This window comes from Phyllobates terribilis, unplaced genomic scaffold (genome assembly GCF_046119375.1).
Source record: "Phyllobates terribilis strain yellow unplaced genomic scaffold, ASM4611937v1 Scaffold_11__3_contigs__length_659146591, whole genome shotgun sequence".
In the NCBI taxonomy this organism is placed as follows: Eukaryota; Metazoa; Chordata; class Amphibia; order Anura; family Dendrobatidae; genus Phyllobates; species Phyllobates terribilis.
In genome coordinates this window covers 318,412,669-318,434,866 of record NW_027362771.1, presented here as the reverse complement: position 1 = coordinate 318,434,866, position 22,198 = coordinate 318,412,669, and the positions used below count along the sequence as shown (strand labels likewise).

Here is a 22,198-nt window from a genome sequence, read left to right as displayed (position 1 = left end):
TTTTATTATTTTATAATTTTTTTTTCTTTCATTGTTTGCAGTTATGGTTAGGGTTGGGGTTAGGTTTAGGGTTGGGGATAGGGTTTTTTCAAAAGTTAGAAAACAAAAATGATAATGATATGACCACTAGTGATGAGTACAAGTGCTCCGTACTAGAGTTTGCATCGGGTGCTTGGGTATACACCTGCCATACACGGGCAATCCCCGCATGTTTTTTTGTGTGTCTTAACAGCCGCAAAACATGCGGGGCAGAGACTCAAGCATGTCACTCGAGCACCCTCGATACTCTGTGCATAACCGAGCACCTGATGCAAACTCGGGTAACGAGCACTTGCGCTCAACAATAATGATGACATATTCAATATGACGACCTAATTTTATGAAATTCTGTGTAGTACCTTTGGGTTCAAAATGCTCACTATGCCACTAGATAAAATCATTGAGGGGGTCTAGTTTCCAGATTGGGGTCACTTGAGGGGAGTTTCCACTGTTAGGCACATCAGGGGCTCTCCAAACACGACATGGCGTCCTCTCTCGATTCCAGCTATTTTTGCGTTCAAAAAGTCAAACGATGCTTCTTCCCTTCTGAGCTTTGCCGTGTGCCTAAATAGTAGTTTCCCCCCACCCGTGGCGTATCAGCGTACTCAGGAGAAATTGCACGACAAATTGTGGAGTTAATTTTCTCCTGTTACCCTTTTGAAAGTAAAATATTTGGGGCTAAAGTAAAATTTTTGTGAAAAAAGTAAAATGTTCATTTTTTCCTTCCACATTCCAATAATTCCTGTAAAGCAGGGTTAATAAACTTTTTGAATGTGGTGTTGAGGACTTTGAGGGGTGCAGTTTTTATAATGGTGTCACTTTGGGGTATTTTCTGTCATATAGGCCCCTCAAAGTCACTTCAAATATGATGTGGTCACTAAAAAAAATGGTTTTGTAAATGTTAGAAAAATGAGAAATCGTTGGTCAACTTTGAACCCTTCTAACTTCCTAGCAAAAAAAATTATGTTTCAAAAATGATGCAGATGTAAAGTAGACTCATTGGAAATGCTATTTATAAATTATTTTGTGTGGTATAACTAACTGATTTAAGGACATAAAAATTTCAAGTTTGAAAATTGTGAAATTTTCATTTTTTTGGTCAAATTTTCGATATTTTAATAAATATACGCAAATCATATCGACCAAATTTTACCACTAGCATGAAGTACAATACGTCACGAAAAAACAGTCTCAGAATCACTGGGATAAGTTAAAGCGTTCGAGAGTTATTACCAGGGCTGTGGAGTCGGAGTCGGTGTCCATTTTGGTGAAGTCGGAATCTGAGTCGGTATAAAATAGACCGACTCCAACTCCTAAAATATATAATAAATTGGGTACAGTAGTTCAATGCAGTTTGTGGGGAATATTTTTTTCATAACAATTTGGGAAAGTTATGAAATGTCCTATAATTGTCTGTCCTATTCCTGATCTAAGGGTCTAGACTGAGATGAATCTGTGCTACAGTAAATTTATCACTTACACATGAGCCATGTATGAGGGAGTTGGAGTCGGTGTCATGGAAATTGAGGAGTCGGAGGTTTGGATTACCGACTCCACGTCCCTGGTTATTACCACATAAAGTGGCACTGGTCAGAATTGTAAAATTTGGCTTGGTCATTAGAGGGGTTGTCCACTACTGGCATAACTCCTTCTTGAACTAAATGTTTGGCCCCGATAAAACAAAAAAACTATACTCCCCTTCCGTGCTGGTGCCGTTCCAGCTGTGTCAGCACTCTCGGTACCGGGGCTGTGATACCGTGGAATGACATGTGGTGCCCAGCACCCAATCAGCGCTGTTGTCACTGTCCCTGCCTCCTGTCAAATTGAACATGAACATAAAGAGGAAGTCAGAGATCAGCTGCAGCCCAGACTTCCTCTTCATGTTCAATTCGTCTGAAGGCGGAGACTGTGACACCAGCGCTGATTGGGCGCCAGGCATCACGTGTCATTCCACCGCATCACAGCCCCGGGACCGCGAGTGCTGACACTGCTGGAACGGTGCCAGCACAGGAAGTGAGTATTGGGTTTTTTGTTTTTTTTTATCGGGGCCAAACATTTAGTTCAATAAGGAGTTATCCCAGTAGTGGACAACCCCTTTAAGGTCAAAATTAGCGCCGTCACTAAGGGGTTAAGAGTGAGACCACCCAGGAAGCTGTCCACACACGTTGAAATAACACCAGCCTGTGGTGGCCATAGATTTAAAGTTCTTCCTCTTCAAGGTCTGAAAAAAGTCAATGTTTTGCTAAATTTAAAAACAAAATCATTCTTTTGTAAGCTATTAGGTCTAAAGGTTTTAAGTAACTTTTGGAAGCATCCAGCTATAGGATGGTGAGTAGGGTTGTATATAGAAATCATAGCATCACATAGCAAAAGTTCTAATTTGCCACCCTCCCCTATAACAAAAGTAAAAAAAAATATTCTGTGCAGTAAGTGGGGTCACGGCACATAAGCACAGTCATAAAGGTACATACCTCCCAGCTAGGGACATGTGCCGCTACCGAAACCTGTTAGCGTTCTAACCCTTTACAATACCCCTTTCATAGCCCCCATATAGTATAATACCCACTTTCTCCCTCCCAACCCCACAGTGAATTGCCTCAAAGTACTCCCAACGTAAAGTGTGAAGATCCCACAGTCACTTAGCAAAGTATGATGCCACCACAGTGAAACCAACACAGTATGATGTATCCAGGGTCGTTCAACACAGTAGGTTGCCACCACAACCTCACTACATTCCCACCCTTCACAGAACCCCCAACCCCCATAGGATTTCCCCATAGTTCCACAACACATACTATGAGGATGTATTGAAGAAAAATCTGATTTGGAGCGTGCCTTCTCTTTGACATGTAATGATCGTTTTATTTTGTGAATTGTATAGTAAGAATTCTTTTATTTGTAGATTGTTGTGATTGTTCAATACTGTTTTTTACCTTCAAATAAAAGAATTCTTACTTTACGGTTTGCAAAAGGAAATATTTATTAGATGTTGGAGTGATGACGTGTTATCAATCCTATTTAATTCATCCTGATTTTAAGGCCACAGATCAGTGACACACTAGGAAGAGCAGCAGCAGTCTCCACATCCGGGGAGCTCCCATCATTTCTCACATTACTACCACCATAACATCTTTTAATAGTGTCCTATCTCTGAAGGTGCCTATGTCTTTTTTTTTCTCCTCTTCTTATTCCTCTGCCATATACACACACACATTGAGGCCTCCAAATCCTGAGGATGTAAATATTGTTGAAATCGGGAGGTCCAGCAAGGGGTTAGCAGTGCCATTCTGCACTTGGCCCCCCCATCTCATGGATCACAAAGTGGCTAGGTGGTCTGCCCCTATTAGTGGAACGCCACTAACGGTGAGGGAGGCTATCTCAAGTCAGATGAAATGAATATTTTTGTATTGTTGAAGGACGCACACTCCCTAGTCCTTTGTTGGTAATAAAATTATTCTTTTTTCTGCTAAAGATTCAGCATTGCTTAGCGCAGCAGTTGTGCCCCTTACATTGGAGCCAGAATAACGGAAGATCCCAGTTTGACAGCTCCTGTCAGTTTTCAAAGGGAGACCGGAGGCTCCCACCTTTCAGCATTTCTCTGCAAGAACTCTATTGTCAGTCTGAATATCTGTACAGGATTCAGCTGCACGAAGTAACAAGAGATTGTTTTACTTGCTTTGATATCTATGAGAGACGGGATATTCCTTCTGAATGTCCCTTCACTTAAGTAGTTTATCAAAGTGTGTCAGTCAGCAGGCTGTCAGTTTAATATCTGTATAGATTAGCAGTATCAGAATGATCCCAGAAAACAAGATCACCTCTTTGGCCTGCCAGGCTCTTCTTGATATTGCTGCTCACCAGCCTCTCTCCTTGACAGGTTGTCTTCTATTAATGGTAGGAGGTGCAGTCATTGCTAGCATTAATGTAAGCTAAATGGAGCAATGTCAAAGAGGTTACAGCGGCTTGATAAATGCAGCGTGCCATCTGCTTTTTTGATTAAAATCATGTTACACCTTCAATGAGGAATGTTTGCAAGTCAAGATAGATGGGTCCAAATCTGGAGGAAAAATATAAAACAAAGAAATCATTAGGCAATCTTTTAAAAGTAGAAGTTACTGAAAGCAAGAAAACAAAATCTATTAGCTAGTTTTCAGTTGGATTATGCTGTAGTTTTACAATTGTACACAGCTTTTGCTGTATTAGGATGTATAGTAGGTTTTTGAATTTACATTCACTTTTTTTTTCTCCAACATACAGTTAGGTCCATATATATTTGGACAGAGACAACATTTTTCTAATTTTGGTTCTAGACATTACCACAATGAATTTTAAACAAAACAATTCAGATGCAGTTGAAGGTCAGACTTTCAGCTTTCATTTGAGCGTGTCCGCATTAAAATTGGATGAAGGGTTTAGGAGTTTCAGCTCCTTAACATGTGCCACCCTGTTTTTTAAGGGACCAAAATTAATTGGACAGATTAAATAATTGTAAATAAAATGTTCATTTCTAGTACTTGGTTGAAAACCCTTTGTTGGCAATGACTGCCTGAAGTCTTGAACTCATGGACATCACCAGACGCTGTGTTTCCTCCCTTTTTGATGCTCTGCCAGGCATTCACTGCGGTGGTTTTCAGTTGCTGTTTGTTTGTGGGCCTTTCTGTCTGAAGTTTAGTCTTTAACAAGTGAAATGCATGCTCAATTGGGTTGAGATCAGGTGACTGACTTGGCCATTCAAGAATATTCCACTTCTTTGCTTTAATAAACTCCTGGGTTGCTTTGGCTTTATGTTTTGGGTCATTGTCCATCTGAAGTATGAAACTACGACCAATCAGTTTGGCTGGATCTGAGTACACAGTATGGCTCTGAATATATCAGAATTTATTCGGCTGCTTCTGTCCTGTGTCACATCATCATTAAACACTAGTGACCCAGTGCCACTGGCAGCCATGCATGCCCAAGCCATCACACTGCCTCCTCCGTGTTTTACAGATGATGTGGTATGCTTTGGATCATGAGCTGTACCACGCCTTCTCCATACTTTTCTCTTTCCATCATTCTGGTAGAGGTGGATCTTGGTTTCATCTGTCCAAAGAATGTTCTTCCAGAACTGTGCTGGCTTTTTTTTTTTTAGCAAAGTCCAGTCTAGCCTTTTTATTCTTGATGCTTATGAGTGGCTTGCACCGTGCAGTGAACCCTCTTTCATGCAGTCTTCTCTTTATGGTAGATTTGGATATTGATACGCCTACCTCCTGGAGAGTGGTGGTCACTTGGTTGGCTGTTGTGAAGGGGTTTCTCTTCACCATGGAGATTATTCTGCGATCATCCACCACTGTTGTCTTCCGTGGGCTCCCAGGTCTTTTTGCATTGATGAGTTCACCAGTGCTTTCTTTCTTTCTCAGGATGTACCAAACTGTAGATTTTGCCACTCCTAATATTGTAGCAATTTCTCGGATGGGTTTTTTCTGTTTTTTGCAGCTTAAGGATGGCTTGTTTCACCTGCATGGAGAGCTCCTTTGACCACATGTTTACTTCACAGCAAAACCTTCCAAATGCAAGCACTGAATCTCTAATCAACTCCTGGACTTTTATCTGCTTAATTGAGAATGACATAACGAAGGGATTGCCCACACCTGTCCATGAAATAGCCTTGGAGTCTATTGTCCAATTACTTTTGGTCCCTTTAAAAAACAGGGTGGCACATGTTAACCCTAGAACGCATACCTGGGGCCTCGCAGGCCCGCCCTGTTAATTGTTTTCTATTTTCTGCAAGATTACTTTAGTTAGAATTTTGAAACTCTAGGTATTCCTCAGGAATATAGTTGTTTGTCATTTTTGTTTGAGTTATTCCATGTTATTTGCACACGGGCCTAAAAGGCCCCAGGTATGTGAAAAAGTAGATTTTTATGGTCATGCGTTCTAGGGTTAAGGAGCTGAAACTCCTAAACCCTTCATCCAATTTTAATGTGGATACCCTCAAATGAAAGCTGAAAGTCTGAACTTCAACTGCATCTGAATTGTTTTGTTTAAAATTCATTGTGGTAATGTCTAGAACCAAAATTAGAAAACTGTTGTCTCTGTCCAAATATATATGGACCTAACTGTATGCGCTTTGCCATCCTCACATACTACTATATACTGGTAGATGCAATGGTGTGCTAAAATATCATTTGTGTATTAGGAAACAGTCACTGTCCTAACTTCACATACAAACAAAATGTGCTCACTTCACTTAAACTGGTTAGGTAAAAAAATAATAGTTTTTGTGCAGTTCATTTAAGGGGTTGTCCAGCATTCGGCAAGCACTGCAGCTTGCCATAGCCAAATAGTGTGTAGTATATACACTGTTAAAGTGAACCTGACATCACATCCATGCTGCCCTATCCACAGGCAACATGTAGGAGACGCTGGCTGTATGATCCCAGCCAGGTATGTTTGACTCTTAAAATGCTGCAGTATTTCAGAGAAAAACACACTTTAAGAGGTCTTAGTGCGCATATAAGAAGAGACCTATCCATTCAAGGCAGCAGGCTGGGAGAACTGCCGGGAACCCACTTATCTGACTAGTCGGCCATGTGGCTCCTTCCCTGGTGTTTAAAGTGTAACGTTGCAGCTAGTGTCTGATACATGCTGCTGTCAGGTTCCTTTTAAGGTGTGCTTACTCTAAAGCTGATCGGCGGTCGTGTAGTAGCCTGTTTGGAGAGACAGACTGCTCTTTTAATGCCACAGAGCGATCGGGAATAGATCATTCTTTCCACAGTTTTTTATGGTTTTCGTCAGCACAGATCCTGTTTACACAGAACTAAGTGCTGCCAACAACAATGACTTTTAAGCAACTTTAAACATCTTTTCATAGTTTTAAAGTTGATGGAAGACACAAGACCATAGAGTTCAACCTATAACCTAACATGTTGATTTCGAAGAATGCAAAAACCCCATGAAGCAGATGTTAATTGCCCCATATTAGGCTAGGGTCATACGACAGTATTTTTTCTCATCCGAGTGAATGGGGCCGATAATGCTAATCACCTTCTGATCAGAGTTTTATCACAGTGTGATCCAATTTTCTCAGATGAGGAGAAAATGGGGGAAAAAAAATTCTCAATCTTCTCCATTATGTCAGTCCGTGCAAATCAGACTTCACTCAGATGTCATCCGAGTGCAGTCAGATTTTTTTTCTAAGGACTCATTGACTTGCATGGCCGAGTGCAATTCGATCATAGGATCCAACTCAGGCATGCTGTTTTTTTTTCTTCCTCGGACCAACTTGAACATGTGCAAGGCCCCATAGAGTAACATTGGTCCGAGTGCTATCAAATATTTTGAATTATTGCACTTGGACCGAAAATACGGTCATCTGCACGAGCCCTTACTGGAGTAATTCCTTCTCTACTCCACCTGACGACTGAGTGTTTTGCTCAATCGGGTGATCGGCAGCCTCTTTCCAGTGGTTGATTATCCGGAATGGAGTGTTCCTAGCTTCCCCTTTAATATGCCATTCTCCTATGTAGAAGTCGGTTCAGGCCGACCCTTAACAGCATAATGTCTAATAATGGACATTCACTTTGAAAAAGTTGTCAATTTTTTTAGTGACACTTGATGATTCTATTATGGTCAACTGCAACTTGGGTCCATATATTTGATGTCTTTCTTTGCTGGTAAAACACTTAAATTCATAAAATGCATAAAAATATGCATGTTTGCTCACGAGATTTTTTTTTTCCTAATCTATTTTCGTCATTATTTTCCAAATGTAAAGTTTTGTCCATTCAACACTTGTTCTTTATTATGCATACATTTAAAGGGGTATTCTCAAATTGCTTCTTCAGCAGCTCTCAGCTCTTTAGTCTCCTCCTTGGCTGCTGGAGGGGAGTGAGGGTACGAATCCTTGATTGACAGTTCTGGTCTATTTCCTTCTGCTACTGTCATGGTCCTTCATTTGCAGAATCACACAGCTCAGGGAAGTGATAGCCACGATTAGGAGAACTGCTCTGGAAACGGCTGATGCTGGGGGCCAGGAGATTGTGATTATGTAGGACTAATGGGAGCAGCTCAGTCAGGAGCTGAGGGGTAGGAGATGGTCAGCTGATTGCTGTATAGAGAGCAGATTTGCATTTTAGGAGAACGCCTCCCCTGTAATGTAACTACTGCGTATACTAGGACAGTCTTTGGTGGTTGGTCTCCTTGGAAATAAGCTATACACTATGTAAGATAAGGGCTTCCACAGCAGGAGAATGACAGCACATAGAAAAAGTGCCTATCTAACAAGACCAAATTAACAACATGAGTATCCCCTTAACGTAATCACATAAGAATGATTTGTGTTTATATACAGAGTAAACTTTTAGATTAACTTATTTGCTATAGCTCACATAGTGCTTTACTGATCAATTTGATTAAAGTAATGAAATTCCATTTTTTATTTTCTCCATGGCTGAGCCGATCTGGTGCCAATGAGATTGAGAAGTCATTGGGCAAAATTTACATACTTTTATTAAGTAATACAGATTGTTATTGCTTTACACTTTTACATTTTGGATAGACATTTTCAGACTGAATGAAAAACTTTACGTTGCATTAAAAAGTAGGCCAAGATGAGCTGCCTTGTGTGCAGTTTCTGATTCCCCTTATAGCACAAGTTCTTGCCAGACAGAAGGTGTGTAAAGGTGGTGCTAATGCTTTAGTGAGCTGAAAATGAGCAATAACCCTATCGGCATCGTCTTAGTAGAATGGCACAAGTCAAATGTATAATGCAGAATTTAATAGGAAAACACTACTGCTTATTATTGGAGTTTTTGTATGAAGTAGCTGTTAACTGAAAAAAAACCTGCCCCAAAGGTGTCCATATCCTTTCATACTTATTTGACTTACTTTTAAGAGCAACTAAATCTTTGTAATTTATTTTCATGTTTCATTTTGCTATTACAAGTCAATTGGTGGGGTTTGCAGAATCGCCACTGATCTGCGAGTAATTATAAGTGCAGTGAGATAAGAAAATACTTTCTAAAGGTTTAGTTACTCTTTCAATACATGTATTGTGGGCTAAAAATAAGGTTTGTATTTGTCATTCATTTAAAATGTTGCACCATTTTCCTTGTACAACCTTTGTGTTGAACTGTCTTTTGCTGGCTGCATAACAAGTCAGCCAGAAATCTGTCAGTCCACTCGTTTTAACAGTTTGTAACTTGTGTCTATTCACTGAGCTGTCAATTGATTTATGATGACATAACAGTTCAGTTTTACATTGATGTGCTTTGTGATCATAAAGCAGCTGAAATGAGCTCATTAATGCATAGATAAGGGACAAGCTTAACATCAGAGCGAGTTCATTGACTGATTCTCAGTTTGCTTGATAAAGACTGGGATTGTCGAAACGTTGCACTGTATTTGGAAGAATAAAAAGATTTATTTACTTCACTCAAGATTGGATGCGGTCCTTCTATTCTACTGATGATTTTTATATAATAGGCAGATAACTCAAACGACCCACCAGTTGGGCTGGGTATTTCAGTCTAAGCAAGACCTGTGTTTTACAACCTTAGGCCTCATTCAGACGTTCAGTCTTGCACATATGTATTATGTCCATGTTTTTCGTCCCATGCGATCCCCCCTCTTGCATGTCTTGTCAGATGATGCTGGGATGGGGGCGCAATCAGTGGTGCTGCACATGGCGTGAAGTCACTTCCAAAGACTATGGGAACTCGACAAATCACCCACACCTTTTGGAGCAAGTGCACTCCTTTTTCTTCAGGGTGTGACCCATCCTGGTGTAACAGGCTTATATAGCCTTGCTGATTGAAGCAAACGTGCTGCCAGATAGGAGTACAAAAGGGGGAGGTGGGGAAACCACTGCGCAAACTCTAGCACCAGAAAGGGGAAAGAGACACAGAGGGAAAAGAGGCATACTGCCAAAATACATAAACGTCTAAACTATTGAAAGTTTATTAAAAACCCCAAAAAGATCAAAAATAAAAGTAAAAAAAAAAACCTAACTTGAAATCGTTATTTGGTTAAAACACTGCTCATATTACATTTGCACTTTCTGTGTGAAGTGGATTTCAAGCACCTCAAACATATGCCATGATATCCGTATAGATCACCCATTTTACAGTATTGGTATTCTATATACATCTGACCTGTGTAAATAGGACCCTTATTTAGCCAGTTCAAGGCCAGGCCATCTTCCCCTGTTCTGACCAGGCACATTTTCTGGTTATATTATATGCACTTTTAACAGCTACAAAAAAATGTCTTGTTCACCTTCAAATACTTTTTTCTTCTTTTTTTTTCTTTTATTTCACAATATATGGGGCTTCATTTTTACATCACTTTTATAATCACGTGTAATTTTCACTTTTTTTCTTTTCTTTTTATGAACACACGACCTCTAAAAAAAAACAAAAAACATTTTAAATTGCATTCTCATATCCAAAGAGATTACGGTATTTGTAATATTGAGCATATTTTTTAGGCAAGGGCACAGCTAGAAACATCATTTTTTATACACACAGTGACCCCCATATAGTCTTAACTTCTCCCCAAAAGTCTTTTAACATATTAATTAATTTTATTGCTGAATTCTCCTGTAACTGGCGATGGTATACTAACCAAGTTACATGGGAAATTCAGTCACCGGTCTACATAGTATGGCTAGCTGGGTCTACTATGAACCCAGCAACTCCTGCTCCCTCCCTACACCAAGGGACCACATGACTGTTGGCATATTCAGTGCTTCCTTACCTGTATGCACCAAGAGCTGGGTCAGCTCTATGTCTGGAAAGATTGAGAATGTGAACCTGGTAATATACCATGTTTACCTTGACTGTGGGAGGTCTGACTGAGTTTTGACAGCTCCACACCCCCACAGCTGCAGATCACAGGATAACTGCTTATACTACATTGACATTTTAGGACATCAGTGCTGATTTGCGGACTGCACGGATGGTTACAATCTATGTACAGTCTAGAAGTCTTTTTTTTAGTTTTGTTTTTTAACTACTGTGGTATATGTGACAATTTATGTATTTTTGAAATATTTTAGGTGACTGGTTTTATGAATACGTGAATAACTGGTTTATCGTGTAAAAAGGCTAAAAGTAGATAGACATGGGTAATTTGAGTTAGTTTTTATTATGTAGAGCACACTTTCCTAGCTTCCGAACCTTATTTGTTTCGGAACTTGGGCTGCTAGTAATTAATAAATTAGTAAATAGCATTACGGAAAACAAAAATAAAATTTAGAAGATTGCAGAGACATTCGCCAATTCAAAAAGTGAATTGCTCAGGGCAGATCGCATGAAAATCTCTCTGTATGCTGCCCCTCTGGCCTATTGAAGTAATTGCAGCTGATGTTTTTCTTGGACTCATCTCAACATTAAGCTCTTTAAGTAGTTTACCGTATTTTTCGGACTATAAGACGCAGTGAACCATAAGACGCAGCTAGGTTTTAGAGGAGGAAAATAGAAACAAAAATTTAAGCAAAAAATGTGATCATGATGCACTGTTATGGCGGAGGGGGTCTGCTGCGGAGTCTGTTATGGGGTAATGTCCCCCAATTCTGTTAACATTCTCCATCCTGTTATAAAAGGCCCCCCCTTCCTGGTATGCATGGCCCCCCTCATCCCCATCCTGGTATGGATGGCATCCCTCATCCTGGTATGGATGGCACCCCTCATCCTGGTATGCATGGCACCCCTCATCCTGGTATGCATGGCACCCCTCATCCTGGTATGCATGGCACCCCTCATCCTGGTATGCATGGCACCCCTCATCCTGGTATGCATGGCACCCCTCATCCTGGTATGCATGGCACCCCCCATCCTGGTATGCATGGCACCCTCTCATCCTTCATCCTGGTATGCATGGCACCTCCATCCCCATCAAGTTGCGCACAAAAAACTAAAGGATTCTACTCACCTTCCGTCCCTCTGCTCCAACGCTGTGTCCTGTTCTGTTGCCAGCAGCTGAGCTCACTGTGTGGGCCGTGCATGACGTCACTGCCATGTGCACTCACACGGTGAAGTGAGCTGCCAGAAGATTCACTGCTCTCCACGCCGGGACTATGGGCGTGGGGAGTAGTGACTTGCTTCTCATTAGCGGGCGCACACTGTAGCCGCGGCTCCTGCTGCGGCTCGGCGATTGCGTATGCCTGCTATTAAAGAGCAAGAATATTCACTACTCTCCACACCCATGGGAGTGGGGAGTAGTGCATATTCATGCTCTTTAATAACGGGCACACGTGACCACCGAGCCGCTGCTACTGACACTGTGCGCCTGCTATTAAGGAGACAGAATATTCAGTGCTCCACACGTCCATGGGCGTGGAGAGCAGTGAATATTCATTTTCTTTATCAGCGGGCACAGTATAGGCTGCTGCAGGAGGCATCACATGGCACAGACCAGGCAAATGATCATTTCTCCTGTCAGTCCCCTGACAAAAAGATGCTATAAAGATTCACTCAAAGGATTCCTATCTTGACAGTGCTGCTTGAGTATGTGATGTGCACTGCAAAAGAATTGTAACTTGATAAAATGTGGAGGGAAAGAGCTGCTCTCCATTCCTGGGCTCTGCTGTCTAGTACCATGACGCAGCTATTTGTGAGAAGGTACAGCAGAGGTTTCTAGTCCCAAGGGTATGTTTAGATGGTGAACAGGTGTGCAGTCAAAAACCATTTGAAAACTGCAATGGGGTTCACTCTGATTTTGCACAGATTTGCAAAGTAACAATTGGCTGCATGGTTTTTATAGATGCAGCCCATTCAGTTTATATATTTCAGTTGCAAAAGCACTGTTTTCAACTAGTTTATCAGTGGTAAATTATTTTCAGATGTAGTTTTTGATGTGGTTATCAACTGCAACATCTGACGTTACCCTACTAGGTGACATATCTGTCCCATGAAAGAGATGAGTGAATGCTAGAAGTGACAATTAGGACATTTCCAGCAGAACCAGGCTTATCTTGACAACCACAGGGTTCTCTAAAGGGACAAAAACTGAATTTGTGACCAAGATCTATTAACTTTGTGTATATGTGTAATATTATATTTGTATGTAGATATGTATTATAATAAATATAAAGCCCTGAAGTTTTTTGTCTTTATCACATAAACATCTATATTTACTTCCATCTCTACTTGAACCTTGCGCAGCTTTGTATTCATACGCACACTGTTCCAGCTGTAGAATTATTCCAGGCATAATGACTGAAGCATACATATGGCACCACTAATCTGCCATACGAGCTTGGCGCTCTGTGGGTCCTTAAAACCACTTTAGTTCCTGTCAGTATCCTCCTGTTCAAGCTAATGATGCCTCAAACCCTAGCTGGTGGAAATCGCTGAAAAGCCTTGCTAGCATTTTCAAGCAAATATGTCTCATGTGTTGCTTTAAGAGTTTTTATTGTAAACACATGGCTTAATGTTGTATTTCTGCTAATATCCCTTACAATTTTTTACTGAGATCTGGGTCTGATGTACATTTCATTGCCTTTATCCTATGTTACAGTACAGACTCTTTAAAGTTTTATTCAGAAGGCAGGTGTTAAACTAGAGACAGAAATTGAAGATTGTCTTTAAAGACTAAGGACACCTTTGCTTTTACTTAAGCTAGTGATTACCGTAAGTTAAGGTTACACTAACTTTGAGGCTACAATCTTAGCCTCTATGACAGGGATGGGGAGCCTTTTTTTCTGCCAAGTGCCATTTGGATATCTATAACCGCATTTGGGGGACGTACAAAATTATCAACTTAAAAATTTACTCTGCTATATTTGGTCAAACAATTAACTCGTCCCTAATGTGATGGGTAGAACTACTTCTCTTTGGTGTGATGTATGATAGGTGGTATCGATGATGTTGCTACTCGTAACTGGTTTTCCAGGTTTACGTAGGCCTGGAGCCCCGTTGACACTTCGAGTTTTATAATGAACTCCCAGCAGTAAGTTGTTCAGATCACAGATGTATTTTGCACTGCTGGTCTCCTTACAGTGATAAATTCATCACTTCTCATGTTACATTTATAGAACTGAAGCAGTGAAAGGTGTGAAGTACACATCACATAGAAAACACCGAGACTGCTGTATATACATCACATAGGAGACACTGAGACTGCTATATATACAGTACATAGGAGACACTGAGACTGCTGTGTATACATCACATAGGATACAGTGAGACTGTTGTATGCATCACATAGAAGACACTGGGACTGGTGTATATGTATCAAACAGACACCAAGAGAGCTGTATATACTACACATGGGAGACACTGGTACTGGTGCATATATATCACATAGGAGACACTGTGGCTGGTATACATAAATCACATAAGAGCCCACAAAGAACGTCCTGCCTCTGGCACTGCCTAGTATCAGGATATAACCCTTCACTACTGAATGCTGCAGCACATGCAATGAACACTGCATACTTGTGTTCGTAGTGTAAGGATGAATTAAAGGGCCGTGAATCAGGCTCCTTGTCCGAGCACTGCAATACTTGGGAATCTGCTCGGGGGCCGGAGCAAAGGACATTGTAGGCCGTAAACGTTCCCCATATCTGCTCTGTGATATCCAGTCTATAGCTTGCCTTTAGTTTCAGACTCTGATTTAACAACTTACCGACCTACACAGTCACTGGGGCTATTCACAACCACGCACCTATCCAAAAATAACTCTATGCGCATTTGTATATTGGTCTAATTAGTGGGTTAAACTCTATAGAAGTGAGGGAAAAATGAATGCATACTGAATCCATGTGTTATCCATTTTTCACTGATTTGTTCAAGATCTTGTGAATGTAGCTTCATACATGCCAGATATGGGGTTTGTGTGCCCAGCATCTTTTGTATCCACACATCTTCACTTCTGGAATTATTTTTTTTTCTCCTTGCCTTGTACAGGCCACTAAGTATCTTTTTGCTTGTGCCGATAGATGCTGATACTTAGGATTGTGTTACTTCTCCCTCTGCAAATTCTGTATGCAATTCTTCCTATTTGTACACATACAGTCTGCGTCAGTCACACATTCTAGACCTTCGAGCCTGCCTTGTGTGTGTATTCCTACCTGTCTACACTTCGCCAGGCTGTACTGAATCATGAACACTGCTGCTTCCAACTCCTCTCGACGCTCTGGTTTGCCATATACAACCTCCTCCTGCTCCATGCTGGTACTACTGACACTGCAAGAAGGTGGGGGAGCGGAACATTGTTATTGACTGTCCCAGATATTTATGCTGACACATGCATCAGGAAAACCAGCTATGTGAAGTAGATGCAAGTGAAAAATACAAAAAATTCATTGCAAAAACCTTCATCCTTTGCATAGTTAAACAGCATGGTAATTTGATTGCTGGTTTTATACGAAAAATGTTTAGAGTATGTTCAAATAGCTTTCTGCCATAGCTTTTTTTGGTTTGGGAAAATACAATGAAAAAAAGTGTGTGCGCATTTCAGCACAGTTTTTGTAACTGGGTGTTTTTTTTTATTTTTTTAAAAACGTGTCTTAAGTTGAATTTGGAGCATCTTTTTTCAAGCAGAGGCGCCTCAAGAGTGGATATGTTGCTGCTTTTTTTCTCTTGGAAAACAGTACCATGTGCACTGAAATCAATAGGAGGTTTACTAAGAGTATTTGAACCGTTTTTAATGTGAATTTTGGAGCAGAATCTGGTAAAAAAAAAATAACAACAACCTGGGTTAAGATAACCTTTTAGGTGGTAAGATGCCAGCTATGGTGGCCACAGTGTGTAGTCCATGGGAACTGGCCACACAAGAAATAATAAAAGCAGTTTCTTACAACTTCATCATGTGTTGCAGATTTATCAGCATGGATGTTGAGCAGTTAGGTCAAGTTAATTTTCTCCTCTTTAAGAGGACGAGGCTCTAGTATGCATTTGTCTCCCGCTATCAAAATGGAAAAGATGAATCATTTACATTTATTTTGCAGTGTGGAAAATACAAGCTATTTAGCAGTAATTAATTTCATGCATAATCCATTGAGAAAGACCTGTCTCATCTGCAGCAAAAAAAAAACCCAACAACATAAAAAACACATCATTTTTGGCACTAGAACAAACCTGCAAATTGAGCTCTGTCTGAGGCAGACAAAATGAAATGGCATTTGTAAAGCTGGCTGCTGGTTTCAAGTGTTGTACCATAGAATATACTTAAGTTGCATGAAAATTCTACTTTCCATTCTGTGGGATCCTGATCATATCCTCCTTGTATTAATGGCTCCGAGCCAGCTTGTAATGCTCTTTCTGTGATGTAATGGTATCATCTGTTTCAAACAGTTTGTTTTTTCTGAATAAGAATTATCCTATGGGCTTTTTTCCCTTATTTTTTTTAAAGCTTTTGCCGGCTTTGTTTATTAATCATCCTGATGGCGGAGAGTTTGTTGTGTGCTGGAGCTCTTAAGAAAGTGTCTAGGAAATGTTACTATTACATTACTAGGTAGCACAAGATGTCGAGAGATGAGCCCTGGGTGTTGTGATAAATATACAAAAATCTGTTCAAATTCCTTTGGCAAGAAACGCTTAAAACGTCAGGTCTTACAACAAAAATAACAGTGCTCTTGCAGGGTTACACATAATGTCTCTAGGGGGGACTGCTCTGTGGTCATGCTATGCTTTTGGTAGGCAGTACAGTGTATGATTAAAGCGTAGGGGTACGTCTATATAAATTAAATAGTGGGTACTCTGTTCAGGAATGTTGCCACTGAACTTAGCTGCACTAAATTGCTTTGGGTTAAGCTTTTAGACGCACACAAAAAGAATAATAATTGTTAGCAGTATGGAGGACATTATACAGCGGTCCTGAGCAGTGTAGCTGTGAATCCAACCCTGAAGTGAGATAAATTACCTGCTAGAAGCAGCTGCACTGTTGTGTGTCTGGATCAGAGCCTCTCAGTTGTAGCTATAACATGATAATTCAGTGAGCTTTGCAGTCTGTCTTGCTTTGACCAATTCAGATTTGAGCTCATGAGGCCCGAGGGGAGGAGATATAGCAGCTCATAAGTGTAGAAAGAAGCCTATTTCTCTGACTAATATACATTACAAAGTTTCTTATATTAGCTTGTACTATTGATTTCTGCAAAGCTTGTTCAATCGTCAGTGACCATTTAAAGTTTTAAAAGTAACTTTTTAGTGTTACATTGGCAGCTGGAGATTTCTTATCTAATGTATAAAGCTGCATATTCGTTTTCTTGTACATTTTATATATGAAAGAAAACCTGTTTATTCTACTGAATTTTAATGATTATTTTTTTAATGTTGGGCTTTATTCTCTACCGCATTATAATTTTAGACTACTAGAAAGCATTTCATCTGACCACCTTTTTAAAGCCATTGGCACATTGACAACTCATACAGTGACCCTTTCTAAAATCAGAGAATTGCTTGAAATTGGCTTAAGCTAGTCTTTTTCGAGTATTGTAAAGGTTACAAACAAGTTGTTATTTTGAGAATGCCTGACACAGGAAACTGATTTATTGCTGGAGAAATTCATTATTTCTGGACATCCAAAGCCTTGGAACATGTAATGAAAGACATTTCTCTTCCATCTTTAAAAGTCCTTGTTGATTGAGACTAAATCCATCCCCATGATAGTTTTTTAAGCACTTTCCTGTTATCTTATTAGCATGTTTGAAAAGAATGTACATTACATATATTCTGGGTTTTTATAAAGTGAGGTACTTTAGTAGAACTATGAAGTGCCATTTGGTTTAGTATCAATCAAAATTAAATATGCAAAGCCTTGTAACTCTTGAGAAACCATAGTATCTGTAACAGCAGATTGTTTTATTATAACTTGGAAATAGGTATTGGATAATTTTCTTTTAGGTGTGATCAGTGACCTATTTGCAGACCATACATAAGGCCCCATTCAGACGTCTGTGTTACACTGACTTGTTCTCCCATGTTTTTCATGTATACAATGCGTAGCCATTATAGCCTATAGGAGTTTACACATGTCCGTGATTTTTGTACGGTCTGTCCATGCAAAACTCAGAGACATGTCCTTTTTTTCCCACCTTTCGGATGAAAAGTGGCAATAAGTCTATGGGTCTGTGAAAAATACATACAGCACATGAATGGCATCCTTCAGTCTGTATTTAAAATAGCAAGAAGCTTTTTAAATTATATATCCATCCGTGAAAAACACTTATGACACACTAATAGGAAAAACGGACACATTAACCATGCACTGATACACTGATCCAAAACTCTGATGACATCGGTATCATTTTTTCAGGTATAGGTTTAAAAACAGATATGTGAATAAGGCCTAAAGCCCCCTTTATACTTCGGTATAAAACCGGTACCAGAAAAAACACTACCAATGCATCAGTGTTTTGGATCAGTGTGTCATCAGTGGTTTTCTGTGATGGCAAAAGAAATTACAAAGCTTTTGCAGTGTTAAACATGTACAGCACACGGATGCCATCTGTGTGTGCTGTACGTGTTTTACACAGACCCATAGACTTGTATTGGCCCTTGTCATCCATGTTGCTGGTAAAAAAACAGACATGTCTCTGTGTGGTTTACACGGACCAAAAGCCTGACGTGCACAGTAGGGTAGGTTATAATGGGTATGTGTATGAGTAAAATAAAAACGGATGCCACACGTACTGCAAACACGCACGTGGGGACCTATTGGAATTTGTCAGCAGGATTTCACATCCCAAACTATTTATATGCACTAGTAGCTCTCATAGACAAATCCAGTCCATTCCTCATTTACTGAGAAATCAACATTTGAATTGATGTATAGATGGCTATGGTACAGTGTCTGTCACTCCAGCTCTATTCCCCGCTCAGAGCCACCTCCTCCTGCTTAACTGACAGCTCCTTTGCCTGAAATCACACACCATAGAGGGTGTCAGCAGGAGGAGAAAGTGGCAGTGGGCAGTGAATAGAGCTGGAGTGACAGAAGCTTCAGAAATTTCAGGCATATCCATATTAATTCAAACACTGATTTCTCAGTAACAGAAGAACAGACTGGCCATGTAAAGGTATTACTGGATTTCTCTTTGAGAGAGCTATATGCACATATAAAAAGTTTGGGTTATGAAATCCTCCTGACAGATTCCCTTTTAAGGAGGCATCTCCTCTTTAGCAGCTAATATTTTTGTGTATTACGTTGTGCACATTTTGATTAGCTTATCAACCTTTATTTCCCAGCAGGATAAAAACAAGAAGCTCCGTCCTCTCTATGACATTCCATATATGTTTGAGGCCAGAGAATTTCTGCGCAAGAAGCTAATCGGAAAGAAGGTAAGATATTGTATAACTGTTTAAAAGGGTTATCTATACTAGGGAACCCCTGCTTAATTACTTGAGGGCCCCAAACAGAAAAAAAATTCTACACCGTTCCAGCGATATCCTCCTGTTCTGCTATTCCAGTCCGGTCTTGTAACATTGTGTCACGTGACCACTGCAACCAATCAGCTGCTGTTGATATGCTGCAGATTTGATTTAGTTAGTTGACGTTCGCTCTGACAGTATTGATGGGCTGCAGCTATTCAGCGACCGATGATTGGCTGCAGTGGTCACATAACCCTCCAGGAATAGCAATGCCAACATTGCTGCAAGAGGTGAGCATAGTCTATAATCTACCTACTTTTATTTCCTATTTGGCCTTGAAGTGATTTAATCAGGGGTTGTCCAGTAATGGGAAAAAAACTACAAGTATTTGCATTCTTTATAAAGCTGGCCTTACACCTTACAGGGGCATGTAAAAGTTTGGGCACCCCTTGTCAAAATTACTGTTATAGTGTACAGTTAAGCAAGTTGAAGATGAAATTATCTAAAAGGCATAAAGTTAAAGATGACACATTTCCTTTGCATTTTTGGCAAAAAAAATAAATAAATAATAATTAGCCTGTTAGGCTTATGGCTTGTTCACTATCATAGTTTGGAAAGGCCAGGTGATGCAAATTTCCCAGCTTTATTATAACACAGCCTCCTCTAACCTTGTGCCAAAAACAGCAGCCATGGGTTCTTCTAAACAGCTGCCTAGCACTCTGAAAATGAAAATGGTGAAGACCCACAAAGCAGGAGAAGGCTATAAGAAGATAGCTAAGTGTTTTCAAGTTGCTCTTTCCTCAGTTTGAAAAGTAATTAAGAAATGGTAGTTAACATGAACAGTGGAGGTCAATATAAAGTCTGGAAGACCAAGCAAAATTTCAGTGAGAGCTGCTTGTAGGATTTCTAGAGAGGTAAATCACAACTACTGCTTGACTGCTAAAGACCTTCAGAAAGATTTAGCAGACTCTGGGGTTGTGATACATTGTTCTACTGTTTAGAACCACCTGCACAAATATGGCCTTCATGGAAGAGTCATCAGAAGAAAACCTCTCCTGTGTCCTCACCATAAAATTCAGCATCAGAAATATGCAAGAGAACATCTAAACAAGCCTGATGCATTTTGGAAACAAGTCCTGTGGACCGACGAGGTTAAAAATATAACTCTCTGGCCATAATGATCAAATATATGTGTGGAGATAAAAGGGCACAGGATTTCAGGAAAAAAACATCTCGCCAACCATTAAGCATGGGGGTGGATCAATTGGTGGAGTTGTGTTGCAGTCAATGACAATGGGAATATTTCACGGGTAGAGGGAAGAATGAATTCAATGAAATTTAAACAAATTCTTGATGCAAACATCACACCATCTGAAAACCAGCTAAACTTCAAAAGAGGATGGCTCCCACAAATAGATAATGACCCTAAACACATGTCAAAATCCACAGTACACTACCTCAAAAGGCGCAAGCTGAAGGTTTTACAATGGCCCTCACAGTCCCCTGATTTGGACATCATTGAAAATCTGTGGCTAGACCTCAAAATAGCAGTGCCTGTAAGACGACCCAGGAATCTCACAGAACTGGAAGAATTTTCCAAGGAAGAATGAATGGAAATCCCTCAAACAAGAATTGAAAGTCTCTTGTCTGGCTACAAAAAGCATGATACTTTCAAAAGGTACTATCCATGCAACTTGAGCATCGGTCCATTTTTCTTCTTGTAATTTTTAAAATGTAAAAGATGGAATATATATATATATATATATATATATATATATATATATATATATATATATATATATATATATATATAATATAATTTTTTTTTGCCTAAAATACAAATGAAATGTGTCATCTTTAACTTCAGCCCTTTTAGAGATCATTTCAACTTCAACTTGCTTAACTGTTCACAATAACACAAATTTTGACCAGTGGTGCCTAAACTTTCACATGCCACTCTAGATAACTGTTGGCCGACGGGTATCTCTCACAGCTCCCAATTACACATTATTGGCTATAAGGCTATGTTCACACGCATTGTTTTTTTTCTGCTGAAAATCTGCTGCTAACTTTTCTCTGACAGGAAAACAGCTGCATAAAAAACGCAGGTTTTGTTGCATTTTTTTGCTGCGTATTTTTGGCCACTCATTACTTCCTATAAGTGAAAAAACGCAGCAAATGCGCAGCAAAAACGTAGGTGCGTTTTCTGCTGCAGAAACGCTGAAAGAAGTGACACGCTCTATTTTCCAAATACGCACGAAAGGCAGAAAATATGCAGCAAACAAAAAGCAACGTGTGAACAGAGAATTCTGGTGTCTCATAGACTTTGCTGGTACTGCAAGACGCAGCTGAAAATTAGCATAAAAATCTGCTGCAAAATACACTGCAAAACACAACGTGTGTGAACATAGCCTAACAGTTCTTTAGTCTTGCCATGGTTTTCCATACACTACCTTAAACCATTTTGGTTCTATGTGAACCTGAAATAGAAAAAGTGAAATCTGTGTTGCTTATTTCCAGCATCAGAAGGAAACCTACACTGTAGACATTCATTAAATGTCTAATTGGCATGTAATTAGACATTCAGGCTAATTAGCTGATGCTTGTTAACCTTTTTTGCAAATATTGGTAAGTTGCTGTTTCCGTAATGGTTGACCGTGTTAGACGGAAATTTGACAGAAATGTGCTGAGCCACTAATGAAGAGCCGTTTCCCTATTTGATTTTCATTCTTTTTTTCACCTTGGCAATGGATGGTAATGAACTAACTTTGACAGGGAGCCACAATACACACATAAGTATCTTACAGAAAGCCCCCTGCAAGGTAGGTAAATTGGATTGTCTTTTGAAAAGCCTGAATATCTACTGA

At 39.9% G+C, this 22,198-nt stretch overlaps 1 protein-coding gene across 2 annotated transcripts in view; it reads left to right on the top strand.

Moving 5' to 3' along the window:
• SND1 (staphylococcal nuclease and tudor domain containing 1) overlaps positions 1–22,198 on the top strand; it is a 693,764-nt gene that overhangs the window by 143,525 nt on the left and 528,041 nt on the right. Inside the window, exon 11 of one of the 2 annotated variants that reach the window (XM_073652562.1) lies at positions 19,212–19,301. In XM_073652562.1, the coding sequence (XP_073508663.1) occupies positions 19,212–19,301 (90 nt within the window). Of the gene's footprint in view, positions 1–19,208; positions 19,302–22,198 lie in introns of both variants that reach the window. The other variant, XM_073652561.1, reaches the window with a different exon arrangement.